Source organism: Leptonychotes weddellii, chromosome 1 (assembly GCF_054177405.1).
Source record: "Leptonychotes weddellii isolate Sample4059 chromosome 1, ASM5417740v2, whole genome shotgun sequence".
NCBI classification, from domain to species: domain Eukaryota; kingdom Metazoa; phylum Chordata; class Mammalia; order Carnivora; family Phocidae; genus Leptonychotes; species Leptonychotes weddellii.
In genome coordinates, this window is record NC_138369.1 from 78420338 (window position 1) to 78443292 (window position 22955).

General features: G+C 36.6%; 1 protein-coding gene across 14 annotated transcripts in view; it reads left to right on the forward strand.

Moving 5' to 3' along the window:
• CEP63 (centrosomal protein 63) overlaps positions 1-22955 on the forward strand; it is a 55053-nt gene that overhangs the window by 13127 nt on the left and 18971 nt on the right. For 12 of the 14 annotated variants that reach the window (XR_014147072.1, XR_014147073.1, XM_081826542.1 and 9 more), the window contains exons 4-6: positions 6647-6742; positions 7578-7700; positions 11841-11954. Coding sequence is in view for 12 of the 14 variants with exons in the window: in XM_081826542.1 (XP_081682668.1) it covers positions 6647-6742; positions 7578-7700; positions 11841-11954 (333 nt within the window). In the remaining 2 variants the exon portion in view is untranslated. The remainder of the gene's footprint in view (positions 1-6646; positions 6743-7577; positions 7701-11840; positions 11955-22955) is intronic. The other 2 variants (XM_081826526.1, XM_081826530.1) reach the window with 2 other exon arrangements.

A 22955-nucleotide genomic window follows, 5' to 3' on the forward strand; every position in this document is an offset into this window, starting at 1 on the left:
TCAGGTCATGATCCCAGGGTCCCGGGATCGAGCCCTACATCGGGCTCCTGGCTCAGCAAGGAGCCTGCTTCTGCCTCTCCCCCTGCTCATGCTCTCACTCTCTGTATCTGTGTGTCTCAAAAGAATAAATAAAATCTTAAAAAAAGAAAAGAATGTATTTTAAAATTATACCTCATGCGCAGATGCAGAAGGTGGTAAAAAAGTACATGGAATGATAATCATATTTGATTTTTTTTTTTTAAAGATTTTATTTATTTATTTGAGAGAGAGAATGAGATAGAGAGAGAGAGCATGAGAGGGGGGAGGGTCAGAGGGCGAAGCAGGCTGCCCGCTGAGCAGGGAGCCCGATGCGGGACTCGATCCCGGGACTCCAGGATCATGACCTGAGCTGAAGGCAGTGGCTTAACCAACTGAGCCACCCAGGCACCCCCATATTTGATTTTTTAAACATTGTAATTTAGGGAAGGTCAGTGCTCCTTGTCTGGTAAGCTACTATAGCTACCCTTCTTTATTTTTCCTGGGGCAAAACAAAAGTAGTTTTGTTTAGTAAGTTAAAGTGATTGTGGTTTCCTAGCTAAGAAAAACACTGTATGTATATATAGATATCTAAGTTGTTTATTTTGTTAGAAACCCATTAAAGAAATTCCCATATGTGTGATTATGAGAATATTTAGTCACTCTGGGGCTGTTTAAACTTATTCCTGTAGCTTAGTTTTGATGTCAAGGTCATTATTGCCATTACTTAATACCTTAAAAAGAAATTAAAGGGATTGAATGGATAGGTTCCATGGTAAGGATCTGAAGATTACAATTTTGGCCTGGGGACATAAAAGAAATTTAGAATTGTAGCTGTCTGGTCAATTTACTGCTTCATTGATTGGGTTGCTGAAAGTTGATTAAGTTTCTAGAAGTAAAGTGCTTTTACCAAACGCTAGTAATGGGAATCTATCCCACAGAGCTCTTCTGTGAAATTGTGTTGGTATTAACACGTTCATAATCTACTTTTATGTAAGAGTTAGAAAATAGAGCTTTAAGTTTTTGTCATTCTTATTTGTTTGAAAGTTACAGGCCTAGAAGCAGCTCTGTGGTATGAACCAGTGCCACTCAAATGACAGTCCGTGGTGAGATGGAAAGCTTTCAGCAGAATGTAAATCAGTATATTGCATCCTAGAAAGTTTTGCTACATAAAAAATGCCAGCTGCCCGGAACAGTGTGTTTGGTGAGGTCATTGCTTCACATTCTGCCTCAAGCTCCTTACCTTGTGCTGGATTGCTGTAGTGACCAGCTCCAGCCTGTGTGCCGATCATGCTTGCAGGAGTACTAGCATAAACAATTCATTTTGTAATTGAATACTTTAGGTGTTTTCTGATTACATTGTTGGGCTTGGGTTGGTTTTCATGGCCATTTCTGCTGGTGATAACTCGTAATGCCATGTAGAGCAGGTTGACCTGATGAAATGAGTAAGGAATTTGGAGTCCTGGCTCTACCTCTTTTCTGCTGACTGGCCTTGGACAAATAGTCTAACCTCTCTGAGCCTGTTTCATCGTGTGTGAAATTGGGATATAATGTCTATGTCCCAGGGTTGTTATGAAGAGTGAGTTACTATTTAAGAAAGTTCTTTGAAAACTCAATTGTATCTCAAACGATCTGTTATTTCAGCTCTTTCTTCTATCACCCATACTGACAGTTTCAAACCTTGGCTCCCATTTCTCTGCCCAATGCCATTCCTCACTCAGCATTTAGCCTCTTTTTTTCTCCTTTTTTTCTTTAAGAAATTTCAGTATTGGTGAGTGCACATTATGAACCGGACCTTGGAACAGAAATAAAGTTAAGCAGTCTTATCTTTACATTTAATATTTATGCTTGCCATGTGTAGTAAGTAAAAAGAAAAATGATTCTGTAAGGCTGGTAAGAAAAAACAGTAATCACCTGCCCACCCTCCCGAAGCTGGGATTCTGGCTTCTCTGAAGAGGTCATTTCAATGCCTTTAATTCTTTCTTTTGGTATTTTCCCCATGTTTCTAAGTGGCATTCAATACTGATTTTTCTTAATTTTCAGTTTTAGCTGTTTATCTAATGACTTGCTACTATGAGAGATAAGAGTTTTGCTCTTTTACATACAATTTTCATCCCCTTATCCTGCCAGGATTATAGAACTTAATTTTTGGTTAGATCAATATTTAGTATTTACATCATTAAGATGGTAAATATTATTCACATTGAGTCAGATAGTATAATGATGAACTTCTTATACAATTTTTTGTTTTCCTGGGAATTAATAATTATCTCATTTTCATTTGCTTTTTTTTTTTTTAAAGATTTTATTTATTTGAAAGAGAGAGAGAGCATGAGGGGGGGGAGGGTCAGAGGGAGAAGCAGACTTCCTGCTGAGTAGGGAGCCCGAGGCAGGACTCAATCCTGAGACTCCAGGATCAGGACCTGAGCCAAAGGCAGTTGCTTAACCAACGGAGCCACCCAGGCGCCCTCAGATGCTTTTTAAAAATGTACCTACCACTGATTCTTCCCAAACTCTCTGACACAAGTGTAAGTCTTCTCTGTATCTTCAGATATATCAGGTAATCTATCCATTTCTTCTCCTTCTTTTTTTTTTTCTCTTTTGTGGAGCTTGCCATTCTCAAATAAGGATAAACTATTCTCTAGGTTAGCTGGATAGCTGTCATTTTGGCAACTCCCTTCACTATTATTCTGGAGTTTTCTATGCTTTTCTCCTTTTTGTCTCTTTGTATTCTGTCATCTTTATTTCTCCATTTTTGATAGAACATACTTTTGAGATCTTATATGTATAAAATATCATTATTCTCTTTTTACATCTGATTGCAAGTTTGATTGGCTGTAGAATTCTGCTTTCAGAGTAAATTTTACTCAGTATGTTTTTAGTTAAATATGAATCTTTCAGACTTTAACATCTGGTAAGGACGGACTAGTTATTTTGGACCAGCCCACCCACGGAGACCAATTAGGAAAGCTAAATTAAAAAAAAAAAAAAAAACTCTGCTTGAAGTAGAGTGTTAAACAAGCTAGTGAAGAATTTACCAGGCCAGGATCTCTGCTGCCTCGAGATTGAGGGAGGAGCCTGGGGTTTGGGGCAGTTATTAGGTGAAACTAGAGAAGGTAGCTCAGAGGATAGAGACTAAATGGGGTTTTTTATAACTTCAGAGTGCTAAGAGAATAAAAGATTTGGTGTCCCAGGCAGCTCTGAACCCCTCCTCACTTTGGATTGGGACCTCGAAAGGCAGCACCCTATGAGGAAGGATGGGCTGGATATAGAACAGGCCCTCTTGAAATTGCCACTCAGCCACAGACATTGAAATTTCTGAAATCAGCATAAGGTGATCTTAGAGTGCCACTGTCCCTAGGCATCTCCAAAGTGCAAAGGCTTCCAGGAACCTGGAAAAAGCAAGCTTAAATTTTCTCCAAAGGGAGGAAAAAAACACCATTCTGGGGCTTAAATTATTTCTTCAAATAATTTTGCAAATACAATGCTTGATACCCACTCAGAAAGTAACCCCTGACACAGAAGGACAAACAACAAAAATGCAAAAAGGCAGAAGCAACAGAAGATAGAAACAGACCCATGGCAAATCTAGATACTGGCATTACCATGCTCCTACTTTGCAATAGCTATGTTCGCTGTGGTCAAGGGGATAAAAGATAAGATTGAGCACTTTAAGAAAGAGTGGAAAACCATAAAAAAAGTGAAATGAATGGAAATTATAATATTGAAAAGTAAAGTAACTGAAATTAAGGCCTTAAAGATTAAAATATAATTAATGAACTTGAAGATAGGTCAAAAGAAAATGTTTAGAATAAAACATGGACAAATGATGGAAAATACAAAGGAAAGATAAGAGAAAGAAAATGCAGTGATGCAACTTAGAATCCCTGAAGGAGAAAAAAGTGCGAATGGGCAGAAGCAATATTTGAAGATAAATTAACTTAAGATTTTGCCAAAAGTGAAGAAGGCCATGTATTTAAGGAGTCTGAGAATCTCAAGCAAGATAAATAAAAAGAAATATTTACCTAGGTTGAAAGCTAAAAAGAAAGAGGAAGTCTGAAAAACAATCAAGGAAAAAAAAGATTAACAAGAAAAAAAGATTATCTACAAACAGCTCCAAACAGCTGACTGTCTGCTAAAACAGTGAAAGCCAGAAGACAATAGAATGATCCTTACCAAGAAATGACTTTTTCCCCCCTGCCAAACCAAAAATCTATACCCAGAGTAAAGATGAAATAAAGACATTTTCAGATCAATAAAAATTCAGAGAATTTGTCATTGGCAGACCCACACCAAGGAAATACTACATATTCTTCAGGCAGAAGGAAAATGATCTCAGATGGAAGGTCAAGAGATAAAGGAAGAAATGAAAGGCAACAGTAAAGACTTGGATAAATCTAAGTGAATATTGACTGTATATAACAACAGTAGGCCTTTTCAGTTTAACAAATGTAGAATTATAATGGCATTTAAGTCTGGCTGGGGGATAAATGGAATTAAAGTATTTCTGAAGTCCTTGGGTTGCCTGGGAATGGGTAAAATGACTAATTAACAATACATTTGTTAAGTTGCAAACCCATGTTTTAATCTCGAGAGAACTGTTAAAAGTATATATTGATATATTATTGGAGTATATATTTTACAATCCAGGAGAAAAATGAAATGATAAGAAGTTATCATTTCCAAAGAAGGCAAGAAAGTGAGAAAAATGGATCATATAGCTTATTAAGTACACATTGCACTTAATAAGATGAGAGATTTAAATCCAGATGGAGGTTCTCCTGCTATCTGAAAGGTCGCCTTACACCACTTTGCTTTTACGAAAGACTTATCAGTACTTGTTTTCGCTAGCTGAAAGAAATCTGAAGAAGATTTTTACTTTTATGAAATGATCATTGCTTCTTTGCTGTAGCCATTTTGACTTGCAAAAGGTTTCATAGGAACACTCTACTTTCAGATAATGGGGGGTACCTTGTAGGTCTATTAAATGTAATTGCATACAATAGCCTAATTAAAAGATGAAAATTGTCCAATTGGGTAAAAATAATTAAACTCAATTATTTGGTGTTTATAAAGATACAGCAAAATTGAATTGTTCTTATAAGAATTTTGTTTGTTTTTTTTTTAGAAGTCTTTTTTCTTTTTTTAAAAGATTTTATTTATGTATTTGACAGAGACACAGCGAGAGAGGGAACATAAGCAGGGGGAGTGGGAGAGGGAGAAGCAGGCTTCCTGCTGAGCAAGGAGCCCGATGCGGGGCTAGATCCCAGGACCCTGGGATGACCTGAGCCGAAGGCAGATGCTTAACGACTGAGCCACCCAGGCGCCACTTCTGTTTTTTGTTTGTTTTTTTTTTTAATTGAGGTAAACCATATTAGTTTCAGGTGTACAATGTAATGATTCAGCTCTTGTATTTATTGTGAAGTGATCACCACAGTAAGTCTAGTTACCATCTGTCACCATATGTACTTAACAAAACTTTTGTGTGTGTGATGAGAACTTTTATTGCCCCAAAGATTTAGATGCCTCTATTTTCTCCTTTATTGATATTACTTATTAGAATATGAGTGCTAAGGTATTTGGTGATTGATAGTTTTTAATTTATTTTAAATTAATACATACAATATTATATTAGTTTCAGGTATACAACGTAGTGATTTGTTATTTATATACATTACGAAATGCTCACCATAAGTATAGTTACCATCTGTCACCATACAAAGTTATTATAGTATTATTGACTATATTCTCTATGTTGTACTTTTTATCCTTGAGAGTTACTTATTTTATAATTGAAAGTTTGTAGCTCTTAATTCCCTTCATCTATTTTGCCCATCCCCCTGCCTTCCTCACTTCTGGCAACTACCAGTTCTCTGTATTTATGAATCTGTTTCTGTTTTGTTTTGTTTGTTTGTTTTGTTTTTTAGATTCCACATATAGGTGAATGATGAGAAGTTTTAAGATCTGTTTCTCATTTGTTTTGTTTTTGAAATTGCCATTCTGTATTGTGATTATTACCTAGTGTTCCCCATTCTCCCTCTCCCTCCTCACTTATTAATAGATGAAATTCTAACCAGTTATGGAGAGACGTAGAGAAAGACTAATGGATGTTGATGGAGGTGAGGGCTGGTCATGAACCAGCTGTGGCTGGTATCAAACCATTGAAAAATGGGTTAGGATAATGTCCTTACTCTGGTTGGTGGAACTGATTTCTCTGAAGTGAGGTAAATGGTTAAGCAGTTTCAAGTCTCGTGTGGTCTTTCCATCTGACATTACTATTCTGTACTTTAATTTATATAATTTTTTTCTTGAAGCTTCACTGATTTTTTGTTCAGTATCTTAGTTTCCAAGGTTGTTATAATGTTGTATATCTTAATTTTTTTATGAGTTTTTTTTAATAAAAAATGTTGGGGAGAATAAATCCAACAGAGCAAGTTTTCATCTAAACCTAGAAATTTTAGAAAGGTTATTAAATAATTAGATGTTTGACTTCCTAAGAAGTGGGGTATTACAATATATAGTTGAGAACTTGTTTTTATGGAAAAGCACGAAGATTATTTCCAATTTTTATGTTTCAGGGATATTGTTTCAATGCCAATAATGAAAAATACTACCACCTTTTTGCTTCTAGGTTGTAATGTTGCATCAACAGGTAGACGAACATGAAAAAGTCAAACAAGAGATGGCCATGGACTATAAGCAGGAGTTAAAGAAACTACATGAAGAAGTGAGATTTTAATTTTATTATGTGTTGTAAAATTCTGTCTCTTTAACCATTAGAATTTTGTTAATGTGCCCATTTCTGCTTGATAAAGTGGGAAGTATATAATCCATGGGAGACACAGGAGTAGAAATTTATTTCTCTGTTCTTTAAATTCAGGCAAAAGAGACTTGTCGAATTATACGTTTGGTACTATCCAAACAGGGATTCTAAAATGTGTTTCTCAGTTGAGTACCTGAAAGAAATAAGCTGTTTTTGTATAATACTATGAAATATTGATACCAGGAACCTATATTAAATATCTTAATTTTGAGTTAAATCAGTTACTAGATTTTAAATAATGGAGAATCCAATATATTCAGAAGCATTTTGGGATATATAAGAAAAGTAAGAATTCTAGCAACTCAATATTATTCTTCAGATTGGGAAAAAAAACTGCTTTTTTTTTTTTTACTTTATTCCAAAAAACTCCTGTCCTGCTTATTGAATATCAGTGTTCCACAGGAGAATGGCTCAAGAACCACAGAGGAAACGAGTTTTTATTTGCTGCTTTTATCATGGGTTAGTTTATGGGATCCTTAAGTGCAAGGCCACTGTAATAATAAAGTTTTGTTTAAAGAGTATCTTTCCCTCAATTTTTTTCTTCAATGCAGTATCTTTCTCTTCTAGTGTTTATTTTTTATATGCAGGTTTGAATTGTTTTAATTTGCAAATCTAACATGCTCAGTCTATTTTCGATAGTACTGTTTAGCACTGCTCTTGCTTTCATGATACCAATTTGTTCCACCACCACTGTTTACAAATTCTTAAATTTTAAGTCTAGAAATAACTGTGTCTACAGTTAGGCAGACTGAAGAGAAGCTATGAAAAACTACAGAAAAAGCATATAAGGGACTTCAGAGGAAATGCCAAAAATCACAGGGAAGATCGGTCTGAAATTGAGAGGTTAACTGGAAAAATAGAGGTATGTTCATAGTAATAATTTCTTCATAGTGGTTGTCAACCTCACTGTAGGAAGGTGCTGTTTCTAATAGTACTAGTTCTGAAACCAATTTTCTGCCATCTCCAGGACTGCCCTGGAGCTATTTCAGAGGTACATCCTGTCATCACCTGGTCTCCGGGGGTTGATGGGGTTACTCATTCTCAGTAGTTCTCAGTAGGGCAGTACCACCCTTTGAGGGCATCTGGAAATATATGGAGACATTGCTTTGGTTGTTCAAATGATTGGGAGTGAAACTGGTGTTGAGGGGATAGGAACTAGGGACACTAAACATGCCCAGGACCATTCCACACAGGAAGAATTATTGTACCCAGAATGCCAATATTGAGAAATATTGACCACCAGTTCCTAGCAGTCCTCCATGGGAGTGTCCTTGTCTTATTTATCACCTAACAGAATTGGGGCTTAGTAAATGTTGAAAGTACATGGCTTTTTGTACAGAGTACTGTGCATATCAGGTTGTTTATCCTCAGTTCCCATTTAGATGTAGTAAGCCATTTACCCCCCTCTTTGCTGACTTTGTTTTTATTAAGGCTGAATAACTCTGTGGTTATTGTGTATGTTGATTCCCACATGACTTACCAGAGGCGGCGAGTTAACACTGCCCAAGGTGGATGAAGCAACAGTGCAGGGCTGTCACTCTTTTCCCTTGCATCTGCCCCTCCCCTCCTCTGTCCATGCCATTGGTTCTCCAGTGTACCTAAGACTCCCTGAGGTCTTGTTTAGGCTGTCAGAGATTCTGCTCCAGTAGTATGACATGGGACCTAGGAATATGCATTTTATCCACCTCCCCTGGCTGATTGCAATTTGAGAAACATCGTTCAACATCTCTCTGTGATTGCTTACAATTTGTCAGGGCGACCTTTCACCCACAAAAATGCCATTATTACAACTTAGCATTGTAATTTCTGTATTTAATGTTCTTTTACATCTTATTGTTTTGATCCATCTGAAGAGCTTAGACTCCGAGGGCTATGCTACCGCTTTCTCTCCAGCCATCTTCTGTGACATCTGTGCTTTTTTCTCCCAAACCCCTCATCTTCCTCTTGCCGCTCATTATCATTCTCTTTTATTTCTACCTCAGAACCTCATCTTTGATTTTCATGTCATCAGCCTGTACCCCCCAACCAGTATACATACAACCAAAGTAGCCATCTTCTGATCCCCGAGTTACTTCCTGGCCCAGAGGTTTCAGCTCCCAGGGCATTGTCACTCTCTCCAGTGTTACACTTGTCATAATTCGTGAGGATTTCAGTATCCACAGGGATGATGCTTATAATACCCTGCTCTTTGAATTCCTAGGTGTCCTCCACGGACATCTTGATCTCCTCCTTGTCTCATCTACCCATTCCCACTGCCATTCCTTGGGTGTCATCATTACCAAAGTTACAACCTTCCTGGAATCACATTTTTAATCATCTCATTCTGTAACTACCATCCTTCTCTTTTCAGCTCATTCCCTTTAGTCTCACTAATCTCTTGACTGTCAATAATCACTTGACCCCATCCCCAAGTGATTGAATTCTGACACCTTTTCACTGCTGGATAGCTACCTCATGTCCTCACGCATCAGTCCTTACACAGCTTAAATACCGTGGTTACATTCCTTACATTCCCCTTCAACTCTTGTGTCCCTTTCTTCCTTCATCATATTTGCTTGGCAAAACCATAACTCTAGTTAAATCCAGCTTTCTGCCCGCTCTCTACTTGCCATGTTTAACAGAACATGGCTGGAGAAAAACATAATCATGCTGATTGGCCTCATTTTAAATTCATGGTCACTAACCTCAAAGAGTTTCTCATGCTTTCTAGAATCATACTACATTTCCCCTCACTTTGCTACTTGCCATAATGTCTGTTTTATACTTTCTCTTTTCTCAAACTTTCAACACTTTTCCCCACATTCTCGCCATTGGGTGATGATCTTGCTTTCCATTTCATTGAGAAAATGGAAGCAATAAGAAGAGAATTTTCACAGACTTCCAACACTGGGTCTGCCCAACTATTTGCATCTGTGTCCATATACTCTGCCTTCCTGCTGGTGGAACTGTCCATACTCTCCCCAGCCCCTACCTAAGACATGGCTCCAGCCATTCTCTTTTCTGCTTCCTCCCTTCCTCCCTACTGGATGTTTTCCACCCAGATTTCTCCCCTCTTAAATATCCTCTCTTGACCTCTCTCTTCCTCTGGATGCTGCCCCATTTTTTTCCTTCATTTTATAACTAAACTGCTTTAGGCATCTGTACCTGTCTCCAGTTCCTTTTTGTCCATTTTCTTGCATCCACTCAGTAAAGATTTTGCCCCGTCACTCTCTGGAAGCTATTTACATGTAGGTCACCAATGAGTTCCACCTTAAAACACTTTCTTGATTTGACTTAGAGAACAACCACGCTTTCCTGGGCTTTCTCCTACCTTGTTAGCTGCTCCTTCTCAATCTCTTTTGCTCCCCAACCTTTTAACATTGGAATACCCTAGGTGTTGTATCATTGGACCTCTTCTTTTTTGTATCTATGCTCACTCCCTTAGTGATATCATTCAGTCTCATAGTTTTTAGCACTGTATATATGTTGATAATTCCCACATATATATATATCCAGTCTTGATTTGTCCTTTTTGCTACAGAATAATTTCCAACTGCCTGTTTCAGCTGTTTCACAGCTCCACCTTAATGTCTAAACCCGTGTCAAACTTGACACGTCCAAAATAAACTTCCTGGTTTCCTCTTCCCCATCTCCCAACACCATTCCTGTTTAATGGCAACCCCATTCCTCAACTTTTCAAGCTGAAAGCCTTAGCGTGACCCTCGACTTCTCTTTTTTCCACACAGCAGCCAGAATGATTCTGTTGTAAGTCAAAGCATGTCCTCTCCTTTACAAAAACCTTCCAGTACCTTCTCTTAAAAGCCAAAGTTATCCTGATGACCTACATAGTCTCACTCCTTGTTAACTGACCTTTCTTTACCTGCTTTTCCCTTTACTCCATTTGAGCCACACCAGCCTTCTTGCTTACCCTTAAATGTACCAGGATGCTTTCACTTCAAGCCTTTGTACTTGCCTTTCCCTTCCCAGAATAGTATAACTTCATCCCCATTTCCCTGGGAGTTTACTTAAATGCCATCCCTTTTTAAAATTGCAACCCCCATCTCTGAGCACTCTGTGCTCCATTTTCTGCAAAACAGGTATGATCATCTAATGTATTATACAATGAATATGTTGCCTATTGCCAGTTGAGTTGGGCTTGACTTTTTGTTTTGTTAACTATTGTAGCCTCACCACTTAGAACAGTTCCTGGCATTTTTGGAGAATGAATGAGTGAGTGACTTTCAGAAAGCTGGTTAACAGTGATTATCCCAAACTAGTCTGAGACTGCTGGCGTTGAGGATCCTGGAGGACAGCGATAGAAATCCCTTTGATTTGCCCCATTTTCATAAATATTGGGCTCATTTTCTTATCAACTGGAAGTGATCCATCATTAAATTTGACTGTTTGGCTTTGGGTTAGAAATATCTGTTAGAATTTAGTACAGATATCCCCTTGTAATTCAAGTCTTTGCAGTTCTTCTGTTGAGATAGTAAAAATTTGGATATCAAAGGGTATTACATTATCTGAATTTATTTTGTTCCTGAATTTCAGATACTAGAAGTAAGAATTGGGCTACCCAGGGACTCATCTGAAAATTTATTTGATCTGTTCAATTTCTGGGTTTGGATATCAAGAATTTGGGTAGTGGGATCTCCCCATAATCATATTTTGAGATTTTAGTTCTCTTAAGATCAGTTTTCTGAAAAATCACTAACAATGATAACAACCTTTAGGTGGCAGCAAATCTATGAAAATCATCACGAACCTAGGATTTAGCATCTGTGTTTCATACTCTTCACCATTAGTGTGTTAAATTTAGGAAGACAGATATCCAGAGGCACAGTATGTCAGGAATTTAGTATTGCTCTACAATTCTATCAGCTAAGTGAGTAATGGGGCTCCTGCTGGGGAGAAAGGTGTGTGTGTACCCAGGGAGGAGGGGAAAAAATTAAAAGTGAATCTGGGAAGCAGGGACTGCAAGGGGGAAGCACTTACAAGTTAAGTACCTTAATTGCCTCTTCAGGAATTTCGTCAGAAATCACTGGACTGGGAGAAGCAACGCTTGATTTATCAGCAACAGGTGTCTTCTCTGGAGGCACAGAGGAAGGCTTTGGCTGAACAATCAGAGATAATTCAGGTTGGTTTAAGCCATTTTAAAATAATGAGAGGCGGAGAAGTCTTGATGGCATTGGCACTAGCTTAATGTAGTCCCCGTTTGCTCACTCATGTCCACAGTCGTGTCCACGCATGTCTTCGTGCCACGCGCTCTTTTGCTTGCTCGCTCCTCTCTCGTGCTCTCTCTTGCCCTCTCTGTCTTGCTCACTCCACCCTCACACTCATGTCACTCTCCTGATCTTGGTCTTCCCTTTTTCTGCCCTTTTGTCCCTCCCTTTCTCTCTCTTTCTACTTCGGTTTTTTCTCTGTCTCCCTTTCCATTTCTTTGGGTCTCTGGCTTACTAGTCTGGCTGTTTCTGGCTTTTGCCTTGGCTCCACTTCTGTGTCTTGCTCCATTTCTAGTAACTGGGGTACCTTGGCCGAGATGCCTCAGCCAGGGAGCTTCAGCCTGGCTGCCTGTTGGCCTACAGGTACCAAGAGATTCACATTGCATTGATAAGTGTACTGACTAAAAGCAATATCTCTGTGGTAACAGAAACACTTTTTAGAACTCTAGTTAAAGAATGGGAGAAGATACTTGCAAATGGCACTACTGATAAAGAGCTGGTATCCAAGATTTATAAAGAACTTCTCAAACTCAACACCCAAAAAACAATCAGTTCAAAAAACGGGCAGAAGACATGAACAGACACTTCTCCGAAGAAGACATACAAGTGGCTAATAGACACATGAAAAAATGTTCATCATCATTAGCCATCGGGGAAATTCAAATCAAAACCACATTGAGATACTACCTTACTAGGATGAATACCCAACTTTTACATCAACATGGATGGGACTGGAGGAGATTATGCTTAAGTGAAATAAGTCAAGCAGAGAAAGTCAATTATCATATGATTTCACTTATTTGTGGAACATAAGGAATAGCATGGAAGACATTAGGAGAAGGAAGGGAAAGATGAAGGGGGGGCGGAAATCTGAGTGAGAGATGAACCATGAGAGACTATGGACTCTGAGAAACAATCTGAGGGTTTTAGAGGGGTGGGTGGTGCGGTGATGGGTTAGCCCAGTGATGGGTATTAAGGAGGGCACGTACTGCATGGAGCACTGGGTGTTATATGGAAACAATGAATTGTGGATCACTACATCAAAAACTAATGATGTATTGTATGGTGACATAACATAATAAAATTTAAAAAAAATCTTTTTTTAAATGAAGAACTAGTGACTTAAGCAGAACCAAAAAATATCTAATTTAGGGATATTTCTTCTTAGAACATACTATGTTTGCTTTTTTTTTTTTTTTTAAGATTTTATTTTTATTTGAGAGAGAGAGAATGAGAGAGAGCACATGAGAGGGGGGAGGGTCAGAGGGAGAAGCAGACTCCCCGCTGAGCAGGGAGCCCGATGCGGGACTCGATCCAGGGACTCCAGGATCATGACCTGAGCCGAAGGCAGTCGCTTTAACCAACTGAGCCACCCAGGCGCCCCTATGTTTGCTTTTTCAATTAAAAACCAAGAACATAAAAGGAAATGAACATAGAGGGGAATAAATATTTGTGACCATCTGTTGTGTACTAGACACAGTCTCAGTGCTTCTTCTAGATGGCAGTTATCTAGAATATGTGGTTCTATGTTGTCTGTTTAATATGATAATCTGTCAAGGTTAGTAGTTATCTCAGTTTTATAGAATGAGGGAATTACTCGATAAGTTGAAAGAGCTGAAGGGAAGCTTTAAAAATTTAAAAAAAAAACACAATCTGCATTATTTGCTGCTTTAACTCTCAGTAATGTTTTGGCTTGTAATCATTCTCCTGAAATATCAGCTGGCCAGTAAAGTACCGTGAATGGCTCTGCTGTGAGTGACTCCACTCAGGATGGCAGAGGGGCCCACAGCGACCTCAAGGAAGAAAATTATTTACTAGGCTGCAGCAAGCTATGCAGTCAGAGTGGGCCAATAAAATCCTGGATGTCTAGACCACGGTTTTTTTGACCTGAATGCTAAAGCACTGTGCAAACATAAATAGCTATAAGATATTGTTATACTCTAATTGTAGCCTTCAGATTGGAAAAAAAAGAAAATCAAGTCCTACTTTTTAGTTCTCAATTACTCATCTGTGGAGTGTGCTTATTATTGATGCAAATCCTTTTTTCAAATTACTGTTGTGATTGCTTTGCATAATTAAACTTCATTGCTAGTAAAAGTGAGATTTTTGTTTACCATGATTGAAATAGGCCAGAATAAGAAGCCTTTAAAAAGCCAACATTTGTTTTCCCTGCTTAACTCAAAAAATACTACCGATACTATATTTCTCTTTCCCCCTTAGCAAACTAAACAAAATTGAATCTTTCTATGATTCAGTATGTGGCAATGCTGTATGATCATCATTAAAAAAAAATAACTTTTAAATAAATTTCTGGATAGCTGTTACCCAGCAGTAATAGTTACCATCATTTTGCTACGCCTTTTTTTTTTTTTTTATTGTGGTAGAAAACACATTAAAATTTACCATCTTAACCATTTTAAAGAGTATATTAATGCTAACTCTGTGCATGTTGTTGCATAACAGAGCTCTAGAACTTGTTCTACTTGCAAAGCTAAGACTGTACCGAACAAACTCATTTTGCCAGTCTTGTTTCATCCTTCCCCACTTTTTACCTTTGGCTGGAATATTACAAAGCAAATCACAGAAATTGTCATGTTTCCCAACAGATAAGGACTTCAACAAATTATAACAGAATAAATAATTTATTAACATAATTTAATATTCAGTCTGTTCAGACTTCCCCAGTTGTCTGAAATTATGTCTTTGTACAGTTGGATGTTCAAATTGGAATCCAGTCAAGGTTGACATGTTACATTTTGGTGATCTGTGAGTCACCACTGAACAGTCAAGGGAGAAAATCTGGGAGATTAGATAAATGGAGATCAACATCCACACTTCCCCCAGTTTTTAAAAACTTGATATCAACTTTTTTCTTATATATTTTTTAACATCTGCAAGTGGACTTCACAATAACTTCTCAATCTTTGAGTCCTATGTTTGTCCAAGTTCTTTTCATCAGCTATTAAAGTTACAGAATACATGTTCATTTTAGAAAAATGAGAAAATGTCAATGAGACAAGAATTAAATAAAATCACCCATAATTCCATAGCTTAGAGATCTATCATGATTAACGTTTTGGTGTAAATTTCTTCCAACTTTTTCTATGCTTCTATGCAGTGTACATTGCAGTCATGTACATTTACTAGAAAAACACTGTTGTGTGTTGGGGGGGAATATGTTCGGTTTCTAGATTCCACATATAGGTGAAATCATACAGTATTTGTCTTTCTCTGTCTGACCTATTTCACTAGGTATAATGCCTTCTAGGTCCATCCATGTTGTCACAAGTGGCAAGATTTCATTCTTTTTTTATGACAGAGTAATATTCCATTATAATCGAATACAAACACACACTGGCACCCATACCCACATCTTCTTTATCCATTTATCTATTAATGGACACTTGGGTTGTTTCTATATTTTGGCTATTTAAAGCAGTGAGGCAGTGAACATAGGGGTGTGGGTATCTCTTTGAGTTGGTATTTTTGTTTTCTTCAGATAAATACCCAGAAATGGGATTACTGCATCATATAATAGTTCTATTTTTAATTTTTTGAGGAGCCTCCAGACTGTTTTCTATGGTGGCTGCACCAATTTACAATCCCATCAACATTGTATAAGATCTCCCTTTTCTCCACATCCTCACCAATACTTTCGCTATTTTGTCTTTTTGATACTGGCCATTTTGACTGGTGTGAGGTGATATGTCATTGTGGTTCTGATTTGCATCTCCCTGATGATGAGTGATGCTGAGCATCTTTTCATGTGTCTGTTGGCCATCTGTATGTCTTTGGAAAAATGTCTGTTCATGTCTTCTACCCATTTTTAAATCAGGTTTAGTTTTTTTGATATTAATTTGTGTATGTTCTTTATATGTTTGGGATTTTAACCCCTTATCAGATGTATGACTTGCAGGAATCTTTTCCCATTCAGTAGATTGCCTTTTTGTTTTGTTTACAGTTTCTTTTATCATGCAAAACCTTTTCAGTTTGATGTAATTCCGTTTGTTTATTTTAACTTTTGTTGCCCTTGCCACAGGATACTGGTCCAAAAAAATACTGCTATGACTGATGTCAAAGAGCTTACTGCCTGTGTTTTCTTCTAGGAGTCTTGTGGTTTCAGTTCTTATGTTCAAGTAGTTAATCCATTTTGAATTTTGTATATAGTGTAAGGCAGTGACCTAATACTCTTTTGCATGTAGCTAGTTTTCCCATCATTTATTGAAGAGACTCTTTTTCCCCATTGTTTATTCTGTCTCTTTGTTATAGATTAATTGACGATATAAGTGTGGGCTTATTTCTGGTCTTTATTCTAGTCCATTAATATATGTCTGTTTTCATACCAGTACCACACTGTGTTAATTACTATAGCTTTGTGGTATAGTTTGAAATTAGGAGGCACAATACCTCCAGCTTTGTTCTTTCTCAGTATTGCTTTGGCAACTTGGGATCTTTTGTAGTTCCATTCAAACATTAGGATTCTTTGTTATAGTTCTATGGAAAATGCCACTGATATTTTGATGGGGATTGCACTGAATTTGTAGATTGCTTTGGGTAGTATAGGCATTTTAACTATTAATTCTTCTAATTAATCTTCCCATGATCCCCTCTAATGGGATCATGACCTGAGCTGAAGGCAGATGCTTAACTGAGTGAGCTAACCAGTTCATAAGCATGGAATATGTTATTTATTTGTGTTGTTTTCAATTTCTTTCGTCAATGTCTTATGGTTTTCAGTGGACAAATCTTTCACCTCCTTGGTTAAATTTATTCCTAGGTGTTTTTTTCTTTTTGATGCAAATGTAATTGCAATCATTTTGTAATTGCAATTTTCTGATAGCTCATTATTAGTGTACAGAAATACACTAATATGTTAGTATGTTAATTTTGTATGCTGCTGCTTTACTGAATTCATTTATTAGTTCTAACAGTTTTTTCTGTAGTCTTAGGGCTTTCTATATGGTGTGCCATCTGCAAATTTTGATGGTTTTACTTTTTCCTTTCCAATATTGATATCCTTTTATTTCTTTTTCTTGCCTAATTGCTGTGGCCAGGACTTCCAATACTTTGTTGAAGAAAAGTGGTGAGTGTGGGCATCCTTCTCTTATTCTTGATCTTGATCTTGAGGAAAAGCTATCAGCTTGTTGAGTGTGAAGTTAGGTGTGGATTTGTCATTTATTATGTTGAAGTATATTCCCTCTATATCCAGTTTGTTAAGAGTTTTTATCATAATGGATGATGAATTGTCAGATGCTTTTTCTGCAAGTATGGAGGTGATCATATGATTTTTATCTTTCATTTTGTGGTGTATCACATTGATTTGCAGATGTTGAACCATCCTTATATTCCTGGAATAAATCCTACTTGATCATGATCCTTTTAATGTATTGTTGAATTCAGTTTGCTAATATTCTTTTGAGGATTTTTCACAGCTGTGTTCATCAGGGATATTAGTTTATAATTTTCTTTTTTGTGGTGTCTTTGGTTTTGATATTAGGGTAATGCTGGCCTCATGAGTTTGGAAGCTTTCCTTACTCTTCAGTATTTTAGAATAATTTGAGAAGGATAGGTACCTTTTTTTTTTTTTTTAAGATTTTATTTATTTGTTTGACAGGGAGAGACAGAGCGAGAGAGGGAACACAAGCAGGGGGAGTGGGAGAGGGAGAAGCAGTCTCCACTGAGCAGGAAGCCCGACGCGGGGCTTGATCTGCCAGGACTCTGGGATCGTGACCTGAGCTGAAGGCAGATGCTTAACCAAGTGAGCCACCCAGGCGCTCCCCTCCCCCCTTTTTAAGATTTTATTTATTTGAGAGAGAGCATGAGCGGGGGGAAAGGGCAGAGGGAGATGGAGAGGGACAAGCAGACTCCCTGCTGTGTGCAGAGCCTGACTTGGGGCTCGATCCCAGGACCCCAGGATCACGACCTGAGCCAAAGTCAGATGCTTAACTGACTGAGCCACCCAGGCGCCCCAGTACTAACTCTTCTTTAAATGTTTTATAGAATTCACCTGTAAAGCTGTCTGGTTCTGGACTTTTATATTTTGGGAGTTTTAAAATTACTGATTCAGTTTCATTACTTGTTATTAGTTGATTCAGATTTTCTATTTCTGTGTGATTTAATCTTGGAGAGTTGTGTGTTTCTAGGAATTTATCCATTAAAGGTTTTCCAGTTTGTTGGCATGTAATTATTTGTGGTAGCCTTTTATGATCCTTTGTATTTCTGTGGTGTCAGTTGTAACTTCTCTTATTTGTTTCTTCTCTCTTTTTTTTCTTATCTATCTGGCTAGAGATTTATCAGTTTTCTCTATCTTTTCAAAGCACCAGTTTTTAGTTTCATTTTTAAATTTTTTTTCTATTTTTTAAGTCTCTGTTTCATTTATTTCCTTTATTTATTTATTTATTTATTATTTCTTCCTTCTACTAACTTTAGGCTTTGTTCTTCTTTTCCTATTTCCTTTATGTGTAAAGTTAGATTGTTCATTTGAGGTTTTTCTTGTTTCTTGATGTAGGCGTCTATCTTTATGAGCTTCCCTCTTAGACCTACTTTTGCTGCATTGTGTTTCCATTTTCATTTGTCTCAAGGTATTTTTTTCCTTTTTCATTTTTTTTGTTGACCTCTTAGTTGTTTGTAACATGTTGTTTAGTTTCCATGTGTTTGTGTTTTTTCCAGTTTTCTTCTTGTAATCAATTTCTCTTTTCATATTATTGTGGTCAGAAAAGATGCTTGATATGATTTCAGTCTTGCTGAATTTATTGTGGTTTGTTTTGTGGCCTAACATGTGATCTGTCCTGGAGAATGTTCCATGTGCACTTGAGAAGAGTGTGTATTTTGCAGTTTTGGGATGACATGTTTTGTTTATATCTGTTAAATCCATCTGGTCTAATGTGTCATTTAAGGCCAGTGTTTCCTTATTGATTTTCTGCCTGGATGATCTATTCATTGATGTAAATAGGGTGTTAAAGTCCCCTACTATTAAATATATTACTGTCAATTTCTCTCTTTATGCCATTTAATATTTTCTTATTATTTAGATGCACTAAGCACTATATAATACAATATTTTATTTGAGTTTCATGATTAAGATTTTCCTTTTTAAATATGACAAGTCAACCAATGTGTAGTCATAATGATTGCATGGAAGTCCAGTCTACCATTAAATGTACCATAATTTACGTATTGAATCCCTTATTATAGAACATTTAATTTTTTACTTTTTTACTCTTGCAAATAGTGCTTGGGTGAATGTCTTTATATAAACATCTAGGAGTATGTGTCCATTTATATTCTTAGGAAGTGGCCCTAGAAGTGAAATTGCTGTACCAGTGTAGTTGAACATTCTTAAAGATTTTAATATATATTGCAAAGTACTCTCCAAAGTTATGTTGATCTAGACTTTCACCAGCAGTATTTGGGATTGTCCGTTTCCTCACACTTTGCCAATATTGGGCACTATTATTTTTTTTAATTTCCCCTACTTTTAAGCTTGTCTTTGTTGATCTGAAAGGTGAAAAATGTGGTTATAATTATTTGTTTTCATGTACATTTCTTTAATTATGAATTAGGTTGTGTCATTTTTTCATCTACTTGCAGACATTTCCATTTTTTATAAATTGTTTGTGTCTTTTGCTCACTTTTCTTCTAGGATATTTATATTTTACTTTTGAAATAGCTCTTCCTATATTAACTATATTATTAACCCTTTGCTGTTTTGTTGCAGTTCTGGGTGTTTCCTAGTTTACCTTAATTTTTGCCTAATAGTTTTAATGGAAACACAATTGTTTTATAAACAATTATTTAGAATTAATTCTCTTAATTAATTTTTGCCTAATAGTTTTAATGGAAATATAATTGTTTTATAAACAATTATTTAGAATTGCTTAATTCTCTTAATTTTTTCTGTAGGGTTTCTATCTTTGGTGTCATACTATAAAGCTTTACCTAAGCCAAGACTTTTTCTGCTTTATAATTTCTTTTTTATATATTTGATCTGAAAATTATTATTATATGGTATTTGATAGGCTAAACTTGTTTTTTTCCTGAATGGTTATCCTCATAATTTATTGACTGTTAGATTTTGAGAACTTGACAGAGCGATTCTAAAATTTTTATGAAAGAATAAATGAATGGTACTAAGCAGCATTTTCTAAAAGAGTGAGGGTGATGTTCTATCGAATATTAAAATGTATTATATTAAAAAGTACAGTTGTTAAACAACGTGACATTATTAGATGCAATGATAGAATGATGGTTATATATGCATAGAAAAGGATCGGTTTAGTCACTAAAACATAGGGTTTTTTCTGTTTAGAAGGCAAGGAATCCACCTGCTACTTTCCCTCTTGCCCATATACAAGTGTTGAAAGGAGATATTAAGGGAATTCTTAGAGAACATTAAAACATTAAAAAAATTAAAATATTAAGCCAGCACAGAGTATAAAATATTTAGTTGATAAATGTGATGTGAGAAAAACAGAGGTTGCATTAAATATATATGTTTTCCTTTTGAAATATTTAGATGAGCTATATGATATCATTCAAGTTAGTTTTAAATCCACTTTTCAATTATATATACATATTTATAAGTATAAATATAATATTTTTAAAGCATCCTTTCCATGTTACAACCTATGAAGAAAAGGTGATCCTAACTCAAATGTTAATCTGTTGTCTTGGTAGAATTATCAGAGTTAATTGAACTGGCTCAGACTGACTCTTTAAAGTTTATGGTGACATAGACATGACAGTGTTAAGAGGGTGTCACTGGGAGCCAGTCTCTTAATGGGCTCTTCAAGCTGCTACCTGGTGGAAATGCTGTAAGGCTGTGGCCTGCACTGACTCATTTGGAGTTGACACTGATGGGGAGGCTGATAAAGACGGATCCTGCCAGGGTCATAGCTTCATTCTGGGATCCTTTGGAAAATAAAAAGCCTTTGTTGCTTCATATCACATTGTTCTCAGGAATCTCGCTATCTGGGAAAGCCATTCCCTTGAAGCACTAGGATTAGGGACTGTAAAGCCAGAGAACGATTTGACCGCAACCCCAGCCCCAAGCCCTTTCCCTACTCTCACACTTCCGTTGCCCATCTCAGCTTTTATTCCCATCTCCCTGACATAAATTGCCTTTTAAATTATTTCTTTACTTTTAATACCTCTACTGTGAGTCGTGTTGTTGAGATAATTCCACCCATCCCAACAGAATAGTTAGAATGTCACATGTTAGATTAATAAGAGGAAGTTCTGCAGAGAGGCAGGAGGAAGTATAGAGGGAGAGATGTATGCGGATGTGTTCATATTTACATTTTAATGATAACTGTTAATGTGTGTGCGTCTCTTTGGTTGTATTATAGTAATACTTTAAGTGTTTCAATGGAAACATACCTCCCTGCTAATATTTGAATAGTATAAATTGGATAATGAATTCTTTTAGAAGCAATATACATTGTGTACTCTTTTTGCTTTATGTCTCAGTTTTAATTGAACATTAAGAGAATGCAGTATTGTAATTGTAACTCTGCCAATATCTTTATCTAGAGGCCGTTGCCATTTTTGCCTTTTATGGAATTTTTGTCGCCAAGAAAGGCAGGATTACATTTTTTTTTTCTTTCAGATGGAGTTGGTGTAGTGTATTCTTGGTTATCAAAATACTCATAGTTTGAGGATTTTGAAATGGTAAATATTCATGGTGTGTAAAAAAGCATGATACATAACTGTATGATCTTAATTACATTAAAATGCTTACTTGTGTAGATACACACATGGGACCTAAGAGTCAAACTGTAAACTGCTTGTGATTATGGATGACTTTGTTCTTTGCTTCTTGTGTTTTTCAGTTTCCTCTTATGCACATGTTAACTTTTAAAAAATACATTTTTTAAAACCTAAGAAAAAATAAGAGGAAGTTCTGGTTTCGAGTTCAAAAAATTAATGGCAGTGGTTATTGCAAAAAAAAAGGGGGGGGTTCAAAAATATATTAGCCTTAAGATACGTTCTATTGCCAGATATTTAAGAGAAATAATCATTACTTTATAAGTCGTTTATATGATTGTTTCTGTTAGTCTTGGAAGAGGTATTCTTGAAATATTCTGGTGTAGTTCTGTTCAATAGAAATAAAATGCGAGTTATATGTAACTTAAAAATTTCTAGCAGTCACATTTAAAAGGTAAAAAGAAAGAGGTGAAATTCATAGATTTAACTCAGTATACCAAAAATATCATTACAGCACTTACATTCTTTCTTTTTTTTTAACTGAGCATTTGAAATCCAGGGTGTATTTTACAGTTTGCGTACATCTCAGTGCAGACCAGCCGCAGTTCAGGTGCTCGGTGGCCACCCGTCACTAGTGACTGCCCTATTGGATCGCACCGGCCGAGTGTATTAATTCCAGCCAATGAAAATAGAGAATTTGTACTGGAATGATTATGTACTTCCTACTGTGCTTAAACACTGTATGTGTATGTGACTGAAAGAGTGAGTCAATAAAAGAAGGCTATGTTCCTGATTCTTCACAACTAAGAAGTTGGGTTAGTTTTTAAGTATCAAATCTAGACTCACTGGTTAAACTTGAACTTAGTTAAACTATAACTTCAGTGGTGAGTTTACTTTAAGATTACAGATTTGAACTAAGTAGTATTAAATAGCTATTGCAGTGTTTTTGTTTTTTTAAAAGACTTTATTTATTTGAGAGAGATAGCAAGAGCGGTGTTAGGTGCAGAGGGAGAGAGAGAAGATTCCCCGCTCATCGGGGAGCCTGACGTGGGGTTCGATCCCAGAACCCTGAAATCATGACCTGAGCTGAAGGCAGATGCTTAACCAACTGAGCCACCAAGGCGAGGCACCTGCTACTGCAGTGTTAAAAACATAATGCTAGTGTTTTGCCATTATGTATTGTCTTTCAGCCTGAGTGTCCATTTGGGCAG